Source organism: Pecten maximus, chromosome 7 (assembly GCF_902652985.1).
Source record: "Pecten maximus chromosome 7, xPecMax1.1, whole genome shotgun sequence".
Classification (NCBI taxonomy): domain Eukaryota; kingdom Metazoa; phylum Mollusca; class Bivalvia; order Pectinida; family Pectinidae; genus Pecten; species Pecten maximus.
In genome coordinates this window covers 305,044-327,414 of record NC_047021.1, presented here as the reverse complement: position 1 = coordinate 327,414, position 22,371 = coordinate 305,044, and the positions used below count along the sequence as shown (strand labels likewise).

Below are 22,371 nucleotides of genomic sequence, written 5' to 3'. Positions count from 1 at the left end.
AGAGTGATTATTTTGGTGTGAATTTAGAGAATCAGTGATATTGCGAAATGAACGGTTTCGTTTGCTTTGCATCAACACATGTCTGTAACGTATACAGCATGCTTCCGTTTATCACAGGGTGGATTCCAAAGTTTGGTTGAATGTAATGATGGAGATGAAAAATAATACCGACATGAAAGTTGTATTCCAGTTCTTCACAATTAAATGAATATACATAAGTTGGCTCGAAACATTTACAAAGGGAACAAGCATACGAATTTCCTTGGGAGTCCCACCGGAACACCAAGCGTTATACTTATTGAGTCCGAGACCTGACACGGCCTAAAATATATTTCTACCTATACATGCTTCAGTATCTACTACATATTTGGCGAAATCGAACAGCACGCAGTTAATTTAATAATTATCGATTTGAACTGTACATTGCATACGGCTGATTGCCTAAAGCTTATACATCATTCGTATATCCTTGTGGGTATTAATATCCCTATCTAAAGATAAACAGGAAGTTACATTAAAACAAAATACATCAAAATAATTGACAGCTTAGTTCTGACCAATATCGAAATGTAAGTGTTTCGCTGGCATTTTACAGGGAGGACATCTACGATCTGTCCATACGTAAACGACTTATGCTGCCACTTATTTTGATTATATTACAGAGAGTAATAGAACTTAATTATAAATTGTTGTTTCCCCATACCGGAGCAAATTATCAATTTGAGGAATTACAGACCGAAATTTGAATTGATATCGTGTAACAGAATGTGTAAGTTCATATAATGTTGCTTTATATATTGTCCATCTCGCATCAGTTTGCTCCATGGCACTTGCTATCACTATATTGACGAAGAGGTTTGACTGTTTTGAGAAAAGATGCAGAAATTCAGATCCGATAACTACAAACCTGTCAGAAGTATTGAAGGGTTCGTACACTGAATAGTAAGTATGTAATGTTTTGTAGTCTTTAGCCAGGAAGATCTCAAAATTTTGTGCGCAGGTGCTCTTTCTACGGAAGCCAGTTAGGGTCACAGCGAAAAAATATATTAATAACGACATAGTATCTCGTAATAACGACTTAGCTATGTTATTACGAGATACTTAGTCGTTATTACGACATAGCTAAGTCGTTATTACGAGATACTAAGTCGTTATTACGACATAGCTAAGTCGTTATTACGAGATACTAAGTCGTTATTACGACATAGCTAAGTCGTTATTACGAGATACTATGTCGTTTTTACGACATAATATATTTTTTCGCTGTGACCCTAACTGGCTTCCGTCTTTCTCATTGGGTAAAGTATGTAAACGGAGGCCTTATCTTGGGACTGCAATCTCTTCAGGAATAGCATGTCCAGTGTAATAGCTATCCACTATCTATAGGCTTGGCTAGGTGACGGTTACACCAGTGTGCAATTAAAAATTATGTTTAAAACAAAGAACTATGTCTAATAATTAAAAAAGAGTCTTTCTAATTCTATTATGATTTGCCTCACAAAGATCTGACAGGCTGGAATACTTAAAGTAATTGTAACGTTCAAGTTGGCATTATAGATGCATGATTTTCCGTTCCCGAGGATAGTCAGTAACCTTGTAGTTGGTACAGTCTTCATGTATTTTGACCTTCTCCGGAATAGAAGACATCCCGAGTTTCATTATATGAATTATATGGATAAGTGTGGTAATTACTCTCTGCCAGAAAGTAAAACCCCGCTACGTTTGTCGGTAAGAAAAAAGACTTTTGTTGAGTGTAGAAAAAGTATGCTTATGACCGATGTAAAGATGGATGGTTTTTCTTTCATTAACATCTCGTATACAAGTAGAATGTATTATCATCCTCTGTTTCCTCCAAAACCACACACCCTGTGCGTTGACAGAGCACACCTAGATGCGAAGAACTAACGCTAAATTTATATATTAATTTCTGAATATCTCCGTTGATTGTTAATCTCGAGGTGTCCCGGCAGCTAAACTTCATGAAAATTACGGTGCCACCATCCAATGGATTCTTTCAAAATTGGGGAAATAGCTTGTGTTTTCGGAGGAAACGGAGAGCATTCGACAGAATATTTTCACCGATTGTAAGCATATTCATAATATTTTTTTTTCATAAGCAGGATAGATTTTTGTCTCAGAGTATTTACCTCCTCTGCTCTTATAATGAATACCGAGGGTGTCATTTTAACGTAATTTTGATCTAGCCAAGGTGGACTATCTTCCTCAAGGTTAGTTTTCTTTTTCTTTTTTCTTCTCTATATTTTTACTGAATACACATGTTAAGTTTGACATCTTGAATAAAGATAATACATGTATAATGTAATAATAAAATCGAATATGCGCGTGAGGCGCGTATTTGTAGAACCTACTGATTACACATACCGTTAAATTATCATAGTGATTTTGATTCAAGGTTAGTTTTAACCTTGACGCTAAGGGGCTGTCTGTCCTCGAGGTTGACCACTCCCTTGAAGGGCTGTTAGTGCCCTATACTTACCTTAACCTTGCAGTCGGACAAGAATCAGTCCCAAGGGTCGGCCTGGACCCTTCATCGTCATGACTATCAGTCCCCAGGGTCGGCCTGGACCCTTCATCTTCATGACCATCAGTCGCTGATATTGGTCGATATTCATTCTGGCTTGATTAACATAAGCATTAAAACATATTGGCGTTGTTACTCGTCTTGAGGTCGGCCTTGTACGCAAGTTTGCCAAATGCTAGGCAGATCATTCTAACAAAGATATGAAATATAATGTTCGAAGAAAGATAATTATAATTATATGGTTTGTTCGAAGAAAGATGATCACATTTCCTTGGTTGGTATATCTAATCTTTGCCTCATTAGCTTGTTACACGAAATTTGTTCCAGTATAGTTCAAAACAATATCCATGTATTGCATTTCGCCTATCTTGGAAAAGGTAGCTCTCATGTCATGATACGGAAGGCGTTCCGTCAGATTGGAATAGGCCATTGTAGTGTACAGAGTGGAAAATGGGATGTGAAACTCATTACTCTGCCCCATCACGTTTTAGAAGATTGCAATGCTGAGCCGGGATTGTCTGGCATTCTGTCAAGGGGAAATTGGACAATATGTAGGTAAGGCTCCCGGTTTTCTACAAACCTATCTATCTCCTTTTGTAAACTGGAAATATAGAGGATTGTGCGGACGATGGTCTACTTATAAGATCCTTGAATGATCATAAACAACATAAACCAATAACGTTGATGGTTAGGTATGGTATTGACATCGGAATAAGGATATACAGGTTGTGTTTCGTTTTCATTAGTGCATCGTATCGGAGACAGGGGTTTGGATCAATAATATAGAAATCTGTCGTTGTGCTGTCTGACAAGGTCAAATATTTTATCTTTTTAGCGAGAATAACTTATGTCATGATGAATCAAAGTTGGTCGGCATTAATCAACTGATCAAATGTTAAGGGCACTGGGTGAGGGGTATTATATTTACTGATGAAAATTTTGTTATAATGTCATTAATCAATGCAGGGGTATTCGCAACGTTTGATGACCGTACCAAGAGCGGACGTATTACGTCCCGACATCAAGGTAGAGGCATACGTCTCTCGCACCTCCGTAATCGACGGCACGTCAAGTTGTCGGCACTCATAGTCGGCCAATGTGTCCAAGAACGGTTAGGAACCGGTTGCAGGAGTTTCATTAAAAGCCGCGACGTCTCTATACTTGTCCGACGCCAAAGTCGCATGCAGTGGCTGCCTGCACATGTACCTGATCGGTTTCGTTTGGCCCATTGGAGACACGTGTTGTTCACTGACTAGTGTCGCTTTACGCTTTATATGTCAAATGGACGACACCGTGTATATCGACGTAGTGGCGAGCGATATTCTGACGCTTACGTGATGGAAAACGACAGATTCGGGGGAGGGTCTGTTATGGTATGGGTAGAGATATTTTAAGGTATGAAAACACCTCATGTGGTTATCCATGGTAATATTACAACAGTTATTTATCGGGATCAGGTCTCGAGACTACTCCTTCTTCTTCTTCTTCTTCTTCTTCTTCTTCTTCTTCATTTCATTTCAACAAATTTTATTGACAAAAATGATGGAATATAGTCAATTGGATTGAATAACAGGCTATGCCTATGTAAATTCTCTCCATAATGTAGATGGCAGGATAAATGGACAATGTAATTATGTGAAATTTAAAGATATCAATTATATATGTTAATTATTTTATATTTACCGGTATATTTGAAATGAAAAATTACAAGGAAAGAAAAAAGAAAGAACATAACATATATACATTATTATATGAATAAAGGGAGGCAACTCAGTGTTTAATTAAAAGGAATAACATAAATATTCATCCACACTTCACACACATTCAGGACACATTAAGATAATGATATTCATATTTCATATATACATAAATATACAAGGAAGTTTATTATGTACTGTAAGCCATAAAGTAAACACTGACCCAAAAGTCCATGTGCTTTTATGCACAAGGTAGTGTTACCAATAGCTAGTACCAATATATAAATATGATAGTTTGCATATATGTATTTACACTGTGAGAACAAGACAAGACAGACTGGTAAACAAAACAAACACAGAAAACAAAGACAGACAAAAGACATCTAGACAAAACCAAACATGCTCAGCCACAGACATTCAATGTCTTAGTCATATAAGAAACAGGGAGAACAGGTGCAAAATGCAAAATGCAATATAAGTCAAAGACTATATTTATGTAGTTAGATCATGTAAAGATTAAAACGCCTGGATTTACCAATAAATAAATATACATCTTTAAGTATCTGCTTGTTTATAACTCCATCACAACCAGGACAACCCCTGAGAAAGATATTTACATCAGTATGATTATGATTTCCATAAGTATTGACAGAATTTAAAAGTGTACGTCTAAGATCGATATATTTTGGACACTCAAGAAAATAATGATGAACTGATTCATATTCAAAGGAACAAGTACAATAAGGGTTGTTAGTTAAGTGGTCTTTAAACAGATCAAAATTTAAATTACTGCAAAAATTTCTAAGTTGGCATAAGATAATATTTGCTCTTCTATCACCATCAGACTTAAAAATTAAAGCTGATTCACTATCAGTAACAGTATTGTTGTTTAGTTTGTGTTTGAAGGTTGTAATAGAGGGGGAGTTAAATATATCATTTTCAGTGTTTGCAGTGCGACACATTAGAGGAAAGAAACTGTCAAAATAGTTGTTAGTCCTGCAGATTGGTGGATTAAAGAGTCTTGTTTGTCTGAGATTGTGAGGATTGTTATTTTGATTGTTAATAAAAGGAATTAGGACATTCTGTAAGTAGTCAGGTGACAGCCCATTCATTATTTTGTACATTATTATGTGTTTATGTTTATTTCTTCTTGATGATAGAGTTTCCCAACCAAGTTCATTATAAAGTGTATTGTGTGAAGTCCCTGATCTTAGCCCTGTTATGATTCTGGCTGCTTCTAACTGGACGGATTCTAGGAGTTCCTCAGATTGTTGAGTGCAGTTATCCCATACTATGTCTGCATATTCCAAAATTGGCCTAATAAATGCTATATAAATTTTGATTAGTGTTTTACGGCTTACTTTAGTTTTAATGTATCGGAGAATGTTTAATCTACGCCAGTAAGGTTAATCACCACAAAACAAGTCACTGACACAACGATAGGCTTTTACTCACAGCAAGGCGGAAACAAGAGAGAGTACAATAAACATGATACATATAAAGCCGGATCCGGGTCCGGAATTCCGGAATGCAACAATTAACATTACACAACATATTTATGTTGGCGCCACCCTTTTTCAATACAATAAAAGTCCTGCACATTATGGAAGGGTGCAAACTTAAAAGTTTTTTTTAAACATCTTTTACAAGTTTACTGAACGGTATATTTACTTTCTGCACAAGGTAATAACTAAAGTCGTTAGCACAATATGTCTAGCGAATAAAGACAACTGGACCACGCTGAACACTAACATTTAACGCTAATAAAGGATATAGTCATCATAACGTTTTGGCACAGTCTTTTGGCGTCTCGGACGACTGGTCTGATTGTCCAAACTACAAGAACTAGGGGAAACATCATCGCTGGTAATAGATTCTGGGCTCATCCCTGATCCCTTTAGATCATCACAACACGGCCGAGAGCTGGTATCCGGGGGTGGCATCGAGATGACAACTGGAATGTCTGGAGTTGGGGTTGGAGGTGCTGCAATAGGTACGACTGAGTTGTTATCATCATCATCATCATCAACGCTTAGGTCTTCAGTGGGAGTATCCCTAGAGCTACGAGTTGTGCCACACTCAGTTACTTTGTAACAGTCAGACTTCTTCACTCTGTAGGAGTTGGCACGTAACTGGTTACCAACAAATTTCTGTATCTGGCACCACAAACCATCAAGCTTTGACACCAAATACCTGTCGCGAGCTGATGACTTATTACGATCCGCGTAAAGATAAACCAGATCACCAACCTGGATAGAAGGAACAGTTGGTACACGCCCATTTGGAGCCTTGGCGTGCTGACTAGACAGGTGATTGGACAGTCTGCGGTCATATTGTGACATAATTAAGTCCTGGTCACTAATAGGGATTTGTCTGTTCATGAACTGGTCTCGCTGGGTCCACATTTCTCGTGCAGATAGCCCGCGACTCCGGATGCGCGTATTCATCCGAGATGTGGCAAGTGAAAGGACAAGAGGGGTTACCGCGCGACACATTGGATCTTGACGTAAGATCTCATCCTCGAGTTCTTGTATTGCACGTTCCGCGACTGGGTTTTTGTTTACGTTCTTAGGGTTTCCCAATTCCAATGTCAACCTGTATTTCCGTAGCAAATCGTCCTTGACAAGAGCTTTGAAACCGGGAGCGGGGTCAGTGCGTATAACTGCATATGGTCCATCAAGAGGATGAAGCTCAATGCAAAGACGTATAAGTGCATCTCGTAGAGTCTCACGCTGTTCGTTCTCAAGTAGAGATGTAGCCGTGTATGATGTGACACACTCGCGGACAACCAAAATAAGTTGCCTTTCCCGTTTGACAACGTCTGCTGCGAACATGCACCCGACAGATACAGGTGGGTCTTGTGAAGTCTGCTCGAGGGCAAAGGAAGGAGCTTTCTTGAGCGACGCGCACTGATGGCAGGTGTCAGTAACCCGCTGTATAGCTGTATCCATATCCAAGGCAAAGAAATAACGATGGACAACCGTCTTAAGCTGATGACAGGTAGGATGCTCAAGTTTGATGTGTAACGAAGTTAACAGACCATCAAGCACCTGCCGCGGAATGATGATTCGATCCTTCGACGCACAGAATGGGGTAGTCGACTTCACGACAAGCAAGCCATCTTTAGAAAGGGATGCAACATTAAGATAACGCTTGACATCTTTTATGTTAGTAAGTTTCTTAGAGGGGCGTGTTCCCTGTCGTAGATGGGCACATGTGCGACGCAAATCGGAGCATTCAGATTGTATGTTCAACCAAGCGGAGCGGCTTGTGAATGGCAACTTTGTGGATCCGTCCAGAATTTCATTCATGTTCACGGTTCGAACTACGGCGCCACTCTCTAAGTTAACAAACGTGCAGATCTGACATGTAGGAAAGTCGCACTCCGGGGCATTACGGCTAGCGAAATCCGATGGCAGAATGGCTGATCCAGACACATGCTGGATGGATACCTGGAAACGGCTAGCTGTCGACAGAAATGTGGTGACTCTAGGACTGGCTGAAAATTCACCTCGACACAGCTTCTCAAAAGCCTGGACACACGGCTTGCTGTCTGTAAGAACACATGGTTTCAAGGATGACTGAATTATATATGGACTAAAGTGCTTGACAGCCGAAGCGATAGATAAAGCCTCAATTTCACAAGGCATCCAGGTTGCTTGGTTACCGCGTAGCTTAGCACTGAAATACCCAGCAAGTTCTGTTCGATTGTCGCGTCCGGGGTTTCTCACAGCTCCATCAGTAACGATCCAGAGCTGGTCATTTTGGCGAGGTAGCGTAATAGTGCGACTGTGGGATAAGGCTGCCTGGGCCTTTCTGAATGTCTCGAGTAGTTCATCAGCCCACAGAATGGTGTCTTTCGATTCACGTCCAGCTACAATTTCATCTAGCTGTGATAACAATGCAGAACAACCTTTAACAACGCGGGCTAAAACCTTGTATGCGCCGATGAATGATCGGAGGCCGAAAACTGTAGTAGGAGGGCTGCATGTTGAGAGAGCCGCAAGACGGTGCGGACTAGCCTGAAGGGTGCCAAGTCGCCACACCCAGCCAAGAATGGTCGTTTGCCTCGGGGCAATAGTAGTCTTTGTGGCAGACAGATTTAAGTTACAACGGTGTAAGGCTTGCAAAACATTTCCCCAATTTTGACATAGTTCTTCAAAGGAATTGCCACCAATGTATAAGTCATCCGCAACTTTAGCTACGCATCCGGCTTCAACAAAGTCTCCTAAAACCCGACAAGTGAGTCTCGGACCCGGGCATGCCCATGGCCGAACGCACGTATACTCGTACTCCCTTATATGGTGTGGCCACACCACAGTACTTCATTGAGTCGCGACTCAAAGGGATCTGATAGAACGACTTTGTCAGGTCAGACGCGATTATGTATTTCCATTGAGCCATCTGGCGCAAGGTTGAGTCGACGTCTGGCAGAAGTGATGGTTGGGGTTTGCTGTACCTCCCAACATCTGCAAAGGCTGTGACTAGCCGAAAGCCACCGTTAGGTTTTTTAACTAGAAAGGATGGGTTGACGTACTCCACACAGATACCAATATCTTCAGGGCGCTTAAAAACACCTATTTTCTCAAGTTCATCGAATTTCCCTTGTAGTTCTACGAGCTGAGAACGGGAGTATTGAGGGACGCGACCTTTCCTTTGAGGTGGTTGTGAAGGACCCATATTGACCTTTGCCTCAAATGGGCCGGCGGCACCGTTATAGCCACTGAAATGTGGGTTGAACACAGAGTCAAACTCGTTTAAAACTTCACGAAATTTGTCTTTCATTTTAGGGGGCATCAAGTTGTCCGGGTCAAGGTTAACATTTGCAGAATGCCTTTGTGATGTCATGTTAGAAGGTGCTGGTGTAGACACAGTTGAGGAAGTTGGGCACTGAGGATTAGGCTCCGCTGTGTTAGGTACGACAGCAGCTCGAACTTTACAGAAATGTTCATTACGCTTAACAATCTGGGGCTGGTCCGTGAGGTTCGGTATGCGAACTTTCCCAGCAACGCTTGTTACGATGGAGGGCTTTGGCCAGGTGGACGAGTACTTCACGTCTGCACGTGTGTCATGGGGCTCCAATGCAAAAACGTTACCAGCCTCTGTGAGGTCACTGGGAAGGTCAAGCTCAATAAAACCACCAGGCCAGATTGTTGTGGGTGAGGAGGACCTCAGAACATGAGCCCTTCGGATAGCATGTTTGTCCATCGCAGTTTCGATTGAGCCATATGTGTAGACACTATCCTCAACGATGACTTGATGTCGAGACGGGCGAATTGACACGTCATTTTTTTTCCATAAATGGAATGCCAGCCAACACATCTGTATCTAAATTTTCAACGACTAGACCTTCAAAATACAGACGGTGTCTACCGCATGTAAATACAAATCGTGTCTCTCCGATGATTTTCAGCGGAGATGACCCGTCAGCCTGATGAGCGGACTGGGAACTGCTAGTAACGCGAACACCAAGCTTTCTAGCACAGGAGGCACGAATCATGTTGCCAGTGGCACCACTGTCAATAGTTAGGCGAACAGAGTGGTGCTCATAAAAAGCATCTATGTACGGAGACTGACGCACGCGTACCCGGTTAATGTAGGGCGAATCGTCGCGTGGACGGTCCTGTTTCACCTCTGTATCAGTGTCCTCTCCAGAATCATCTTCTAGTCCAGTAACCTGTCGGACCTTGGCAAAGAATTGTCGGTCTTGACTGGGTAAGTATACACATTTGCTCAAAAAATGGGTATCCGGCCTACCAGCTGCCTTGCATAATGGGCACAATTTGCGATTGCGGGGTTTACCTGAGGGGGTTCTCGGAGCTCGTGACGATTCGGTGTGCGATAACTCAACTCGGGAGATCTCGGCACGCATGGCCTTAGTATCAGCGACGGAATGGATTTCCTCTAAGAGTGATTCAAGTGCCTGCGAGATCTCAGGCTTAATCGAAGCAAGTGTTCGGGAACGAAGTTCAGTACCATATCTCTGTTTTACTAACTTCGGTAGATCAGGGTGAATTAAGCGGAGCCACGTTAAGACCACACAGTTCTCCAGCGTAGGAGTAAGTTCCTCATCTTGAGCAATATTCTCACCATGATGGGTTATACCCATATCCCTGCGAAGTAAATTGTCCTCCATGAAGGCCATTAGCCTTTGATAAAGATCCTCAGGTTTTTCTGTAGGTCCTAAGGTGATGCCGGCGAAATCAATAAAATGTGCCCCTGTTGTCTGAAAACCGTAATGGAGTCGTATAGTTTGCCAAATGTTCTCCAATGACGTAGAATTTTTCACAATCGTATTACGGGAAATGACAGGACAATAGTTAGCAATCTGCCCTAACATCAGTTCCAGCATACTAGCCTTTTGTTCTCTAGTCAGTCTATTGTTCTCTGGAATGTTAACGTCGTCATTTAGGAAGCCCCTGAACGGTGTGTTCCTTACCTTCTTTTCCCAGAAAAAACCTTCGGCGAGAAATCTGGCGAAGTTAGCGTCCAGTGATAAGGTGTAGATTAAATTTTGTCGCCAATTCTCGAAGGATGTTACTGTTTCTGATGTCGTTAGACACCACTGCTTAGGTGCCCTGTGAGTGTGGGCCATGCTGTTGACGATCGTGTGCTCACGGTAGAAATCAACTACGGAGTGACTTTGCTGACACAAATTATGTGATGAAAACGTTCTGTGATGTCTTTAAAATGACAACATGGGTTCTAAGGTCGCTGCCACCACGCCAGTAAGGTTAATCACCACAAAACAAGTCACTGACACAACGATAGGCTTTTACTCACAGCAAGGCGGAAACAAGAGAGAGTACAATAAACATGATACATATAAAGCCGGATCCGGGTCCGGAATTCCGGAATGCAACAATTAACATTACACAACATATTTATGTTGGCGCTACTATAAGCTTTTTCATAAATATTTAAAATGTGTTGTTTCCAGGATGCGTCATATTTAAAAGTCAATCCTAAGTGTTTATGGTCTGGTGTGTCAATGATTGGGCTGTCTTGGAATGTTATTGGGGGGTGATTTTTATAATGTTTTCTAGAGAAAATTACAGATTTGGTTTTATTGGGGTTAAATTTTATGTCCCACGTGGCTGCCCATTCCCCAATGTTAGAGAGATCATTAGTTAAACTTTGTGCTGCTTGTACTGGATTTTCATCTATTATAACATATAATGATGTGTCATCTGCAAATAATTTGATATTAGTAGTAATGTTGTCAGTTACATCATTTATATAAAGAAGGAAAAGGAATGGTCCAAGAACTGATCCCTGAGGTACTCCTGCATTTATTACCTTAAACTGTGAATGATAGCCTTCAGTGACTACTCTTTGTAATCTATTAGAAAGATAATTTTCAAGCCATAAAAGCAGATTCCCATTAATTCCATATGTTTTCAATTTATGCCGGAGACCTTTATGCCAGACTCTATCGAAAGCTTTACTTATGTCGCAAAAGATAAATCTAAGCTCTTTTCCCTGGTCCATATTACTAACAATTTCATTATAGATAAAAAGTAGTTGATTGACAGTAGAATCACCAGGTATGAATCCAGATTGATGCTTAGTTATAATAGAGTTTTCAGTTAAGTAGTTATAGAGATATTTAAATACAATTTTTTCCATTATTTTACTGAAACAGCAGGTTATTGAGATTGGTCTATAGTTAGAAATATCATTTGTTGAACCATTCCCTTTATATATAGCATTTATGTTTGATTGTTTCCAGCTAACTGGTAATATTCCTGTGTTAAGTGATTTATTAAATAAAAGACAGAGGGGTAGTGCAAGGGAGTTACTCAATTTTTTAACAACTTTAGGGATTATACCATCAGGACCAGAGGGTTTATTTACATTAAGAGTGTTGAGTTGGTCAGACACATCTTGTTCTGTAATATGAATGTTAGTTAGTCAGTAGGGAGTGTAGGGTTGTGCTGTTTGGGGTAATTCAAGATCAGGTGTGGAGGTAGAGATACTAGCAAAGTGATTGTTAAGGATTTCTGCCTTGTCAAGAGGATGGTGGATAAGTTGGTCTTCTTCTTCTTCTTCTTCTTCTTCTTCTTCTTCTTCTTCTTCTTCTTCTTCTTCTTCTTCAACGTAACTTTACGTTGCAGTAAAACAACATGAGGCCCCATGTTGCTAGGGTTGTCGTAATTTTCTGACTCAAAACAACGTTCCAGTTCTTAATTGGCCACCATATAGTCGAGACATGTCCCCAATCAAGCATTTGTGGGACAAGCTAGACAGGAGGGTAAGGAAGCGCGTCAACTCACGCAGGCCTCAATTCAGGAGTGGAATCATTGTTCATCAAAGGGCAATAAACACCTTAATGGGGTCTATATAAGAGCAGAGGCTGATGCCCTACGGCCTAAGGTCAGTAACGGCAACTGCTCCACGTAGGTTTGAACTCGCAACCCAGAGGTGGAGGGCTAGTGATGCCAGGGGTGGGCACTCATGCTACTAATTTGGACAAGGAAACGGCGTGGGGTAACCTTGATTAAACAGTATTCAAGCAAACACTGTCTGTGATGGGATAACAAAAATCAGCAAAATGTATTCAGCAACGATGAAATAATCTAGAAACCTACACCATGAACAACACATTATCAACGAAACCTGTAAATAATAGATATCTAAAATAAACGGGTTTTTTTCACGCTAGTATATTTCCAAACAACGGGTCTCTTGTTGACCTGTCCGTGTTCTACTGATCTGCTTATTTAAAGACGTATGGACCTATTCGATTCAATCTAGTGACCTATTGCGATCGCCTTTTGTTCGGCGTTGTCCGTCGTGCGCGTGAACAATTGATTTTTTTTAAACTTCTTTTCAATATATGAGAGGCCATGAGCCATGATATTGAACCAGTAGCATGCCTGTATAAAGGGCTACAGAGTTTGTTCAAATCAATGACATTAACCAACTTTCAAGGTCACAGGGGTCAAATATATTAAATTCTTTTAACACCTTATTATCATTAGTTAAATGCATATAAGATGTATAAAAGCTGATATATGAATGAAAAGTACAAAGGTTGAAATGACTCATTAATTTTTCAAAACTAAGGAAGGATCCCGTAGCTTATCAACCCTTGCCTTCCTTCCTGCGTTTTATTTGTAGAGATTATAAAAACAAGAAAAACAATCTAGAGTCCGAGAGCCATGATATTGGGCTAGTAGCATGTTGGGATAAAGGGCTGCCATAGTTGTTCAAATCAATGACCTTGACATACATTCAAGGTCACATAGGTCAAATATATCAAAACATTTGAAAGAAATCATCTCGTATGATATTGTGTAAGCAGCATGCTGGGATGGAGGGTTACCAGATGTGTTCAAATGAATGACCTTGATGCACTTACAAGGCAAAAGAGATCAAATATGTTGAAATATTTTCAAAGACTTCTCAATTACCGAGATCATGCTACTTGGATAGTGCCATGCTTTAATAGCAAACTGAACAAGTTTGTCCCATTGAAGTTGATCTGGCTTAAAAGTAGCACTGGTCAAATATGTAAAATTCTAAATTCAAAAACAAAACCCGTAAATTTTCAGTATGTTTTTCAGAACTGAGTTAACCGTGAATGGACTTCTTGTCTATATAATGATGTAGACATCCGTCATGGCCATCAGCGTTTGTGAAAATGTGGAGCCATTCTTATCTTAGCGCAATAACAGATCGTATTTGTGTATTTGTAGAAATGCATAATACTAATTCCCAGAAGATATGTTTAAGAGCGATCAATCCTTATTATTTCGAAAGAGGTATATCAAAGCTAATAAAATTACACTCTACTGCGCATTCCAAGGTCTGCATATATCTTCATTTGATTCCAGTGGAAACTAAAGACAGGCTATTAACAGTTATTTATGTCAGTTCCTCTGTACTGTCTAGGGCATGTAGACAATCAAGTAAGCTAAGGAGCTGTTTAGTTTAGAGTAAATAAATCAGGGCCATAGACTAAATCATTGAGTCTGATATGTCAGGGCTATAGACTAAATCATTGAGTCTGATATGTCAGGGCCATAGACTAAATCATTGAGTCTGATATTTCAGGGCCATAGACTAAATCATTGAGTCTGATATATCAGGGTCATAGACCAAATCATTGAGTCTGATATGTCAGGGTCATAGACTAAAATATTTAGACTAACATGTCATGGCTATAGACTAGTTTATTTAGACTAACATGTCAAGACGATTTACTTAAACATGAAGTCCATATTCTAAGATATTGAGTCCGAGAACAATATTTCTACCTCTACAGAATGATTGCGATATCCGTTATTTAAGATTGATCAGGGTTTAAGGTAGACTGAAGATAAGTATAGACTTGTTTGTCTAACAATGCATAAGGTTCGTTTGACCTCTTCGTTAATATGTTGTCCTTCTGCCATGAAATAGATTCCCAATCAAAGGTCAAGGACAGTCCGTCCATACGTCGTTTTCAGCAAGTTTCTTAAATTTGTTTAGGAAACAATGAACATCGCCGACTTTCATTGCCACAAAGGTCGTCATAATACGTCAATAACTATAGACGTTTAACTTGGTATGGTACAGTAACTAATCGTCACAATACGTCAATAACTATGGACGTTTAACTTGGTATGGTACAGTAATTAATTTTGAACGCGCCAATGATAATGTATCTTCTACCAAACAGCAATGACGGAAATACTCATGGCATGGCACGAGATGAATTCCCCTTGAAGTTTATTTGACTCTGTCATGACTAACAAACCGAAGAGTGTGCGAGATGAACCGACAGTTTACTTTGAAGATGATTTATTATCAGACAAAAACATCACGACTGATGCTGTCACACTTCTTTTTCAATGGGAACAATTTATAGACATAATGGAATTTCGTCATAAGGAACCAACACCTTTGTCTATAAGCGTTTCTGTATTTATTTGCGAACACTTCATTGTCACGTCGACGTATGAAATACATTATAGGTAATGTGTCACTATTCAACACGCGTCTAGTACCATTAACACATCAAAGCCAATCTTCACAATAAGATAGGACTTCATTCATTCTAGCTGTCATAACTCCTTCGATACGTCGTACGTACTTTGACAGGCGGACATCCTGTTAACTTAGGACAAGGCCACGGATAGAATTTGTACCATTAGACAATAGGAGACATAAAAGCGACGCCATGAACTACATTAATAAAATGTCTGTTGTCGGTCAAACATTATAATAAAGAAAAGCACTGCTTTGACCTCTAAATCCATCCATCAATCGCAAAGAACCAATGCAGGCGAGTACAATTTGGAGAGAAATATTGATTATTTTTCGCTGATTTGAAATTTTAGGGGGAACCCTAACGTTCGATTCCGCTTCATACAGAAGAAAAATAATGACAAATAAAAACAACCAGAGTGTGAAATGATGAGTTTAATTATATCTAACAAATGACTTAATTCGTTCAATGGAATTTTTTCAAATCGTCAAAGTACGAAAATATTTATAAACATGTCGTATCAGGCATGTCTTTGAAGCACCCCAATGTTGAAAGATTTGCGGCAAGTTGTGTTACGCGATCAACTTGAAAAATGTTAACGATGCATTTGTATTCCCCCACAGGGTTGTTAGAGCGTCTGAGAGACGGAGAAAGCGTGGTGGTGGCGGAGGGCTACATATTTGAATTCGAAAGAAGAGGGTATCTAACAGCAGGAACATTTGTACCAGAAGTTATTCTCGAACATCCAGAGCTCGTGAAGAGTTTACACGAAGAGTTTGTTCATGCAGGAAGTGACGTTGTGTTGGCGTTTACAGTACGTTTTTATTATTATTATCTTCAAATAGTAGTTTGTTATAATCTCACTTTACTGGCGTCATTGTATGTTTAATGAGAGGTACACAGTGTGTAGACTAACCTTTACCCACCCCGCACTACTAGCGGACTATAGGTAGACAACCATGGCCGTGAAACATTCACACTAGTAACGGGCACAGGCGCTTGCATTGTAAAATGTGATTATCATGGCAGTGGTATGTGTACAATGTACTGTAAAGTACAAGGCCAGAAACTCCGTCACGAGCAAAACGAGTCCCCACCTCACTTCAATCGACTAAAATACACATTTATTAAAACTGACACGGCGCATACTATATACTACCGCCATCTAGAAACATTCATCTTAACCTATCGTGTCACCAAATACGAATTGTTACATCCAAAACACAATAATCCGTGAAAACATCGCCGAATTCCTCCTTCAGGACACCATTTTCAAACTGCTCCCTCAGCCTGTCCATATTCCTCATTAACATACGGGGTTGAAATGTCATGCGCTTATCTAATCGACTGTCACCAGGTCACTTTTCAGGTGGGGGTTGTGGAAGGGATTCTGGCGTTAGCACCGAATGCTTTAAAATTCTGGCGTTTACACAAAATAACTACTGGCAATACTCCTAAGTATTATCTTTTCTTTCTCATTTCAATTCAGTTTCTTTATTATGTAAGCCCTACAGCCAGCTTAATTGATTTTGATAATATGAGAGTAGCGTTGGTGCTGACACACGCCATTACACTTGCATAAGTGAATCCAGTAATTCATCAAACTTACATATCATGCGATGTTCAGTAGCGTGCAATTACATATCTGTATTACGAAGAATATTTAACAATGCGTTAAACTCTTTGAAATTGTCGACACGCGGCAAAATGATATCAAGCTTATACAAATTGAAGTCAAGTAAGCAAAACAGTTTCAACATTTGAATAAAAAAATGGTTCAAAATAAAATGAAACTCATCCTCAATATTTCGATAATCACACATCTAACATTGTGGGACTCGTGAAGATAAATTGTAAATTGATCACTGATCACATAATGTACAAATCGTTTGGCTGGTCTGAAGTATGATACTCGTTTTTGACGACGACGTGATATTTGTAAAATTTGTGGAAATACATAAACATGTCTGAAGTAAGCAATGTTGGTTCACGTGCCAGTAACCTAATGACAGTCTTATTCGTGAAATACTTTTCTTTTTGTTTGTTTTGACTTCAGCAAACTGACGAAAGTAAATTATATAAATAAGCATTAAGTTCTACCTTTGTGGCAAAAACATGCTATTTCACCCCCCCCCCTTTTTGATTTTGGCATTTTTGACTTCGTTTGCTTTTCCTGTGTACTGTCATATTCGGTGCACGGGACTTTCACGTTTGAACTAATATATGATCTATGATAATAAAGGATCGTGTGTTCGATGAAACTCTTCAAATAATCGTAAATTAGACGAAACTCTTCAAATAGCCTAACCGTTTTCCAGACAATATGCGGGTTGTAAAATGCAAGCGGAGATGGCCCCAAAAAGTGCACCTGGCGACAGCCGATAATATAAGCACATGACCCTTCAATCCCGTATTTGGAATCTTGACAAATTGTGGGAACATTTTCAAAAGTAGTGTGGTGAAGGAGGAATTCGGCGATGTTTTCAAGGATTACTGTGTTTTTAATGTAGCAATTCGCATTGAGTGATACGGTAGGTTAAAGATGAATGTTTCTACATGACGGTCGTATAAAGTACGGCCGGTGGGGTGTCGTTTAGCTCGTTGCCAACCTTAGACTTTTAACAGTACCCATACCACTGCCGCTATTTATAAAAAAAGTGTGAAATTCGATTTTCAATGAAAGCGCCTGTGGTAACGTGCAGTGCACAATTTTAAGTCTACTTTCACCTGTTAGTAGGACGGTATTGGTTGTTATCCCCTCGCCACATAGTCGGGTAAGGAACATTCCCTTCGACGCACGTGTACTCACATTTTGTAATTGTCAAGTTCAGTTACTTTTACTATTAATAGAAAATATTTCTCAGTTTTGAAACAGGTTCATTTTGAAATGATTTTAATCGAATTTCATTTATTGGTGAAGAATGAGAACTCCTCGAACCAGTTCGTGCTTCCTAGGTCATGGTTATGGTTACTTCTTACACATTTTATTAAAATATAAGTTAATTCAAAATACTTCCCAATCAAGGTTTAAGATTAAATTCCTACCCAGTATCGTATCCCAGGAGAAGACATATTCACCAATCATTAGTTAATAAACATGTACTGTTATCAAATAAATTCCAATTGTAGCAGTAAATTGAAAACGTACACAATCCTTTGAGATAAAACCGAAATAAAAACATCAAAAATTATCAACATGACGGGTCTTTTTAATTAACTGCAAAACAATAACTTAATAATCAAACAACGAAACTAAGCTAAACTACTCGACATTTTTCTGTGCTCTCTGTATGTCTGACCTCCTCTTCTCCAAGTCCCTCTAAAATCTATCAAAACTCAAACGGCTAGCTCTCTCTGAAACCTCGACTCTAAGTCAGCATGTCATTAAGTATGGTATACAAAGCTATTCTGAACCAGTGACATCACTTACTAAACTCAACTACTACCAATACAACTATAGGTATTAATAGCGAAAAGTATTCTACGCTTATCCACTAACACAATCTGATCATAGAATGAGATCTGATTCCTGATGTATTGAGAAGTTTATCACTACTCTTAAAGTCTTCTTTATTTAACGGGTATCGATCATGCTTCATTTCTAAGTCAAACTTATTCACGGGCCCAAAGTTAGCGGTTACATCTTGTAGCATTTCTAAATCATCGTTCTACTGACTTGATATTAAAAAAATGTGATTTTTTTTGTATCAGGTAAAAGTTAAGGTAACACGTTTTTGCAATTCAATGGAAATGACAAATACTATTTCAAAATAGGTCTGTGGTAAACCTCTACTTTCCGTTTGTAATGGCCGTCTTTTTTGGCTTGGTGTATTTAATACCTAAAATAAGAAAGACATGTTCATTGTGTTCTAACATATCCATGTCGATTTTTGTAAATATGGACAAAATGCCAATAAATTCAAGTACTTATTGTGTAGGTTCTATATGAAGGGAGTCTTTAATATACGTTAATCATGTAATGACACATGCAAAAGTAACGTATCTACTTGTGTATACATAATGAGTAAAAAACGGGTTAAAATCTAGATGTCAGTAAAAAGATTAATGGTATATGCAACCGTACTAAAGAAGCATGTTAAGATTTACTACTGTCAGTTGTTACAACGACAATACGGTTATTTCCAGTTGATTGATGTTGGACTGCCTTATAACTTATATGTGACTGAAGGTACACTGCACTAGCGGTCAGTGGTGGTAATCTCGTTACCGTGTTAAAATAAGTTAAGCAGTCATTGTAACGCTTACTTAATAATCACATTGTTAAATTCATTTGTTGGATCAATATGGTTTGTTATAATTCATGTTTAAGAGCTCATGTCTCTGCCCTTGGTAGTTGGCCGTCTTCTCCCAGATATCGTACTTTACGTTTCCACGGTAAGGTACCGACTATTTTCCCTATACATATAACACAGGTGATATGATACAGAGGTCTCTGTACATTCATTCATATCTTTATTCCTCCAAATATACAAAATAACAAGCTAAACATTACGTCAATAATATGTTACAAAGATAAACATACAATGACAAAAATGAAGAGTGATAATGAAAATAACTGTAGGAGATCGAGCAAGAAAAAAAATAGGATTACCTAATAGTTAGAGAGATATATTGGAATGTATAAGAAAATATGAAGTTATGCATAGAACGTAATGGCTTCCAACTTGCCATTATGAAACCATATACATTTATATTACATGCGTATGTAGTTTATACACAAGCAGTTTGTCTTTGTTAACTAAACGTAAAAAAGGGATACTTTTTTTCGGCAAAAATCGAATATCTTGCAAATGATGCAAAAAGACGATCTTCATGTTTAAATATATCTTTTATTACAGGGTCGTTTCAATTTGTATCTCTCGATAGGAGTTAGCGAGTAATACGTACACATGGACCGGCTAGTGGTCGACTCACATAATTGTATTTGGTGGAAAGTACGTAACGTAAAGTTAGCACCAAGGGACTATAGCAATCGAGTATACAACGAGAAAACTGTATCTTCTACAAAGGTGTTACACTGTACACGTGATAATTCGCAGTTAGGTGGAATACCACATAGCTTTGCGACATTTTTTACAGATTTTGTTGAGATAAGGGAAACATTTAGCAATGTACCATAGTGGTAAATGGTCTATGTCACATGGTAGACGTTGGAATCTAGAAAATTAATTACATACATCGAGACGTTCACTTCACTGCGAGGAGTACTTACTCAATAGGACACAATTTATACAGCTTTGAATCGGTCAAAGGGTTGATTCCACAGTCAAATAGTTACAATTAAGCAAAGGAACACATTGACCACGTAGCTTGTGAACAATCTCATTGACATCTTGACAGCCTTGTCTGAACTTGATCAGAAAGATACCGACATGTTTACAATTGATAGATTCACAGACAGCTTCATTGCGGAGGTTCCAATTGCGTGCTATCTTTGATAAGACAATTTTGCTTTCATTAAAAACAATCATGGTAGATTTGAATGCGTTGTAGCTAAATCACCCCATATCGAGAATTAGAAAGATAAACTTGAATGAAATAAAAACTGTCGCTGTCCATAACTTTGTTCAGACAGGAATATATAAAGTACTGAGTAACAGTACATCTAGATAATTTATAACTGATATAATAGTGTTCATATGTTGACTTTTTGCTATGTACAAATATTAGAAACTCTAAATATCTTGGCACCCTTGACTGGTATGGCACTGATAATTTAACCTCTAAGCTTGTTTCCCCACACGATATGAAATACCTCCATTTTAGTGTTTTGAGTATTGAATATTGTTAAATCTTAAATAATAGCAAAACGATGATTAAAGACGTGTGTTACAGTACTATGCCCACAGAGAAAAGTTACGCCTAGTTGGGCGGGAAAATGACCTAGAAAGAATGAACATGGAGGCTCTCAGAATTGCGCGTCAAGTCGCAGACGACACTGGTACATTGATGGCGGGAAACCTTTGCAATTCTACGATATACAAGAAGGACGACGAACCATCTATCGCAATGACTAAAGCGATGTTTAAGGTACAGATTTTTATTATAGAACATACATTGTCACAATTTGCCGAGTCTGGTTATTTACAAACAAATTGTTAAATTCTTCTGTGGATTTCGGTCCTCTACCCCACCACAGCAGCTGTTACGAAAGTTACTTTGGCGTTAAAAAATAACAAAAGCTTCCATTGGACACTATTTACATACATTTTTCCTGTGACTGATTATTAACAGTCGACGTTACTCCAGCTATGTGTGTCATATATTCGAAATGAAAAAGAAATCAAGTCGTTCTGTTAGTCGATCTTCAATGGGAAATAAATTGTTACAGATTAATGTATTATTGCTTCTTTTAAAAAACGATCTAAATCAGTATTTTAATTATAATCTTAAAATCTCTGTCGGTGTAAACAAATGTAGTAACGAAGACTACTCTGACTCTATCAAGATATCCAACTTATAGTGCAAAACATATATTGATGCACTGTACTGCCGAAAGACGAAACACCATGCCTAACTACGTGTAACTCCTGTATACACTGCCTAACTACATGTAACTCCTGTATACACTGCCTAACTACATGTAACTCCTGTATACACTGTCTAACTACATGTAACTCCTGTATACACTGTCTAACTACATGTAACTCCTGTATACACTGTCTAACTACATGTAACTCCTGTATACACTGCCTAACTACATGTAACTCCTGTATACACTGCCTAACTACATGTAACTCCTGTATACACTGTCTAACTACATGTAACTCCTGTGTATACTGCCTTACTCCTGTATACACTGCCTAACTAAATGTAACTCCAGTATGCACTGCCTAACTACATGTTACTCCTGTATACACTGCCTAACTAAATGTAACTCCTGTATACACTACCTAACTACGTGTAACTCCTGTATACACTGCCTAACTACATGTAACTCCTGTATACACTGCCTAACTACGTGTAACTCCTGTATACACTGCCTAACTACATGTAACTCCAGTATGCACTGCCTTACTACATGTTACTCCTGTATACACTGCCTAACTACATGTAACTCCTGTATACACTGCCTAACTACGTGTAACTCCTGTATACACTGCCTAACTACATGTAACTCCAGTATGCACTGCCTT

At 38.9% G+C, this 22,371-nt stretch overlaps 1 protein-coding gene across 2 annotated transcripts in view; it reads left to right on the top strand.

Annotated features, from left to right (window-relative positions):
• The window catches only part of LOC117331264 (betaine--homocysteine S-methyltransferase 1-like), a 34,248-nt gene that overhangs the window by 1,524 nt on the left and 10,353 nt on the right, over nt 1-22,371 (top strand). For both annotated transcript variants that reach the window (XM_033889863.1, XM_033889862.1), the window contains exons 2-3: nt 15,838-16,028; nt 21,071-21,265. In XM_033889863.1, coding sequence (XP_033745754.1) covers nt 15,838-16,028; nt 21,071-21,265 — 386 coding nt within the window. The remainder of the gene's footprint in view (nt 1-15,837; nt 16,029-21,070; nt 21,266-22,371) is intronic.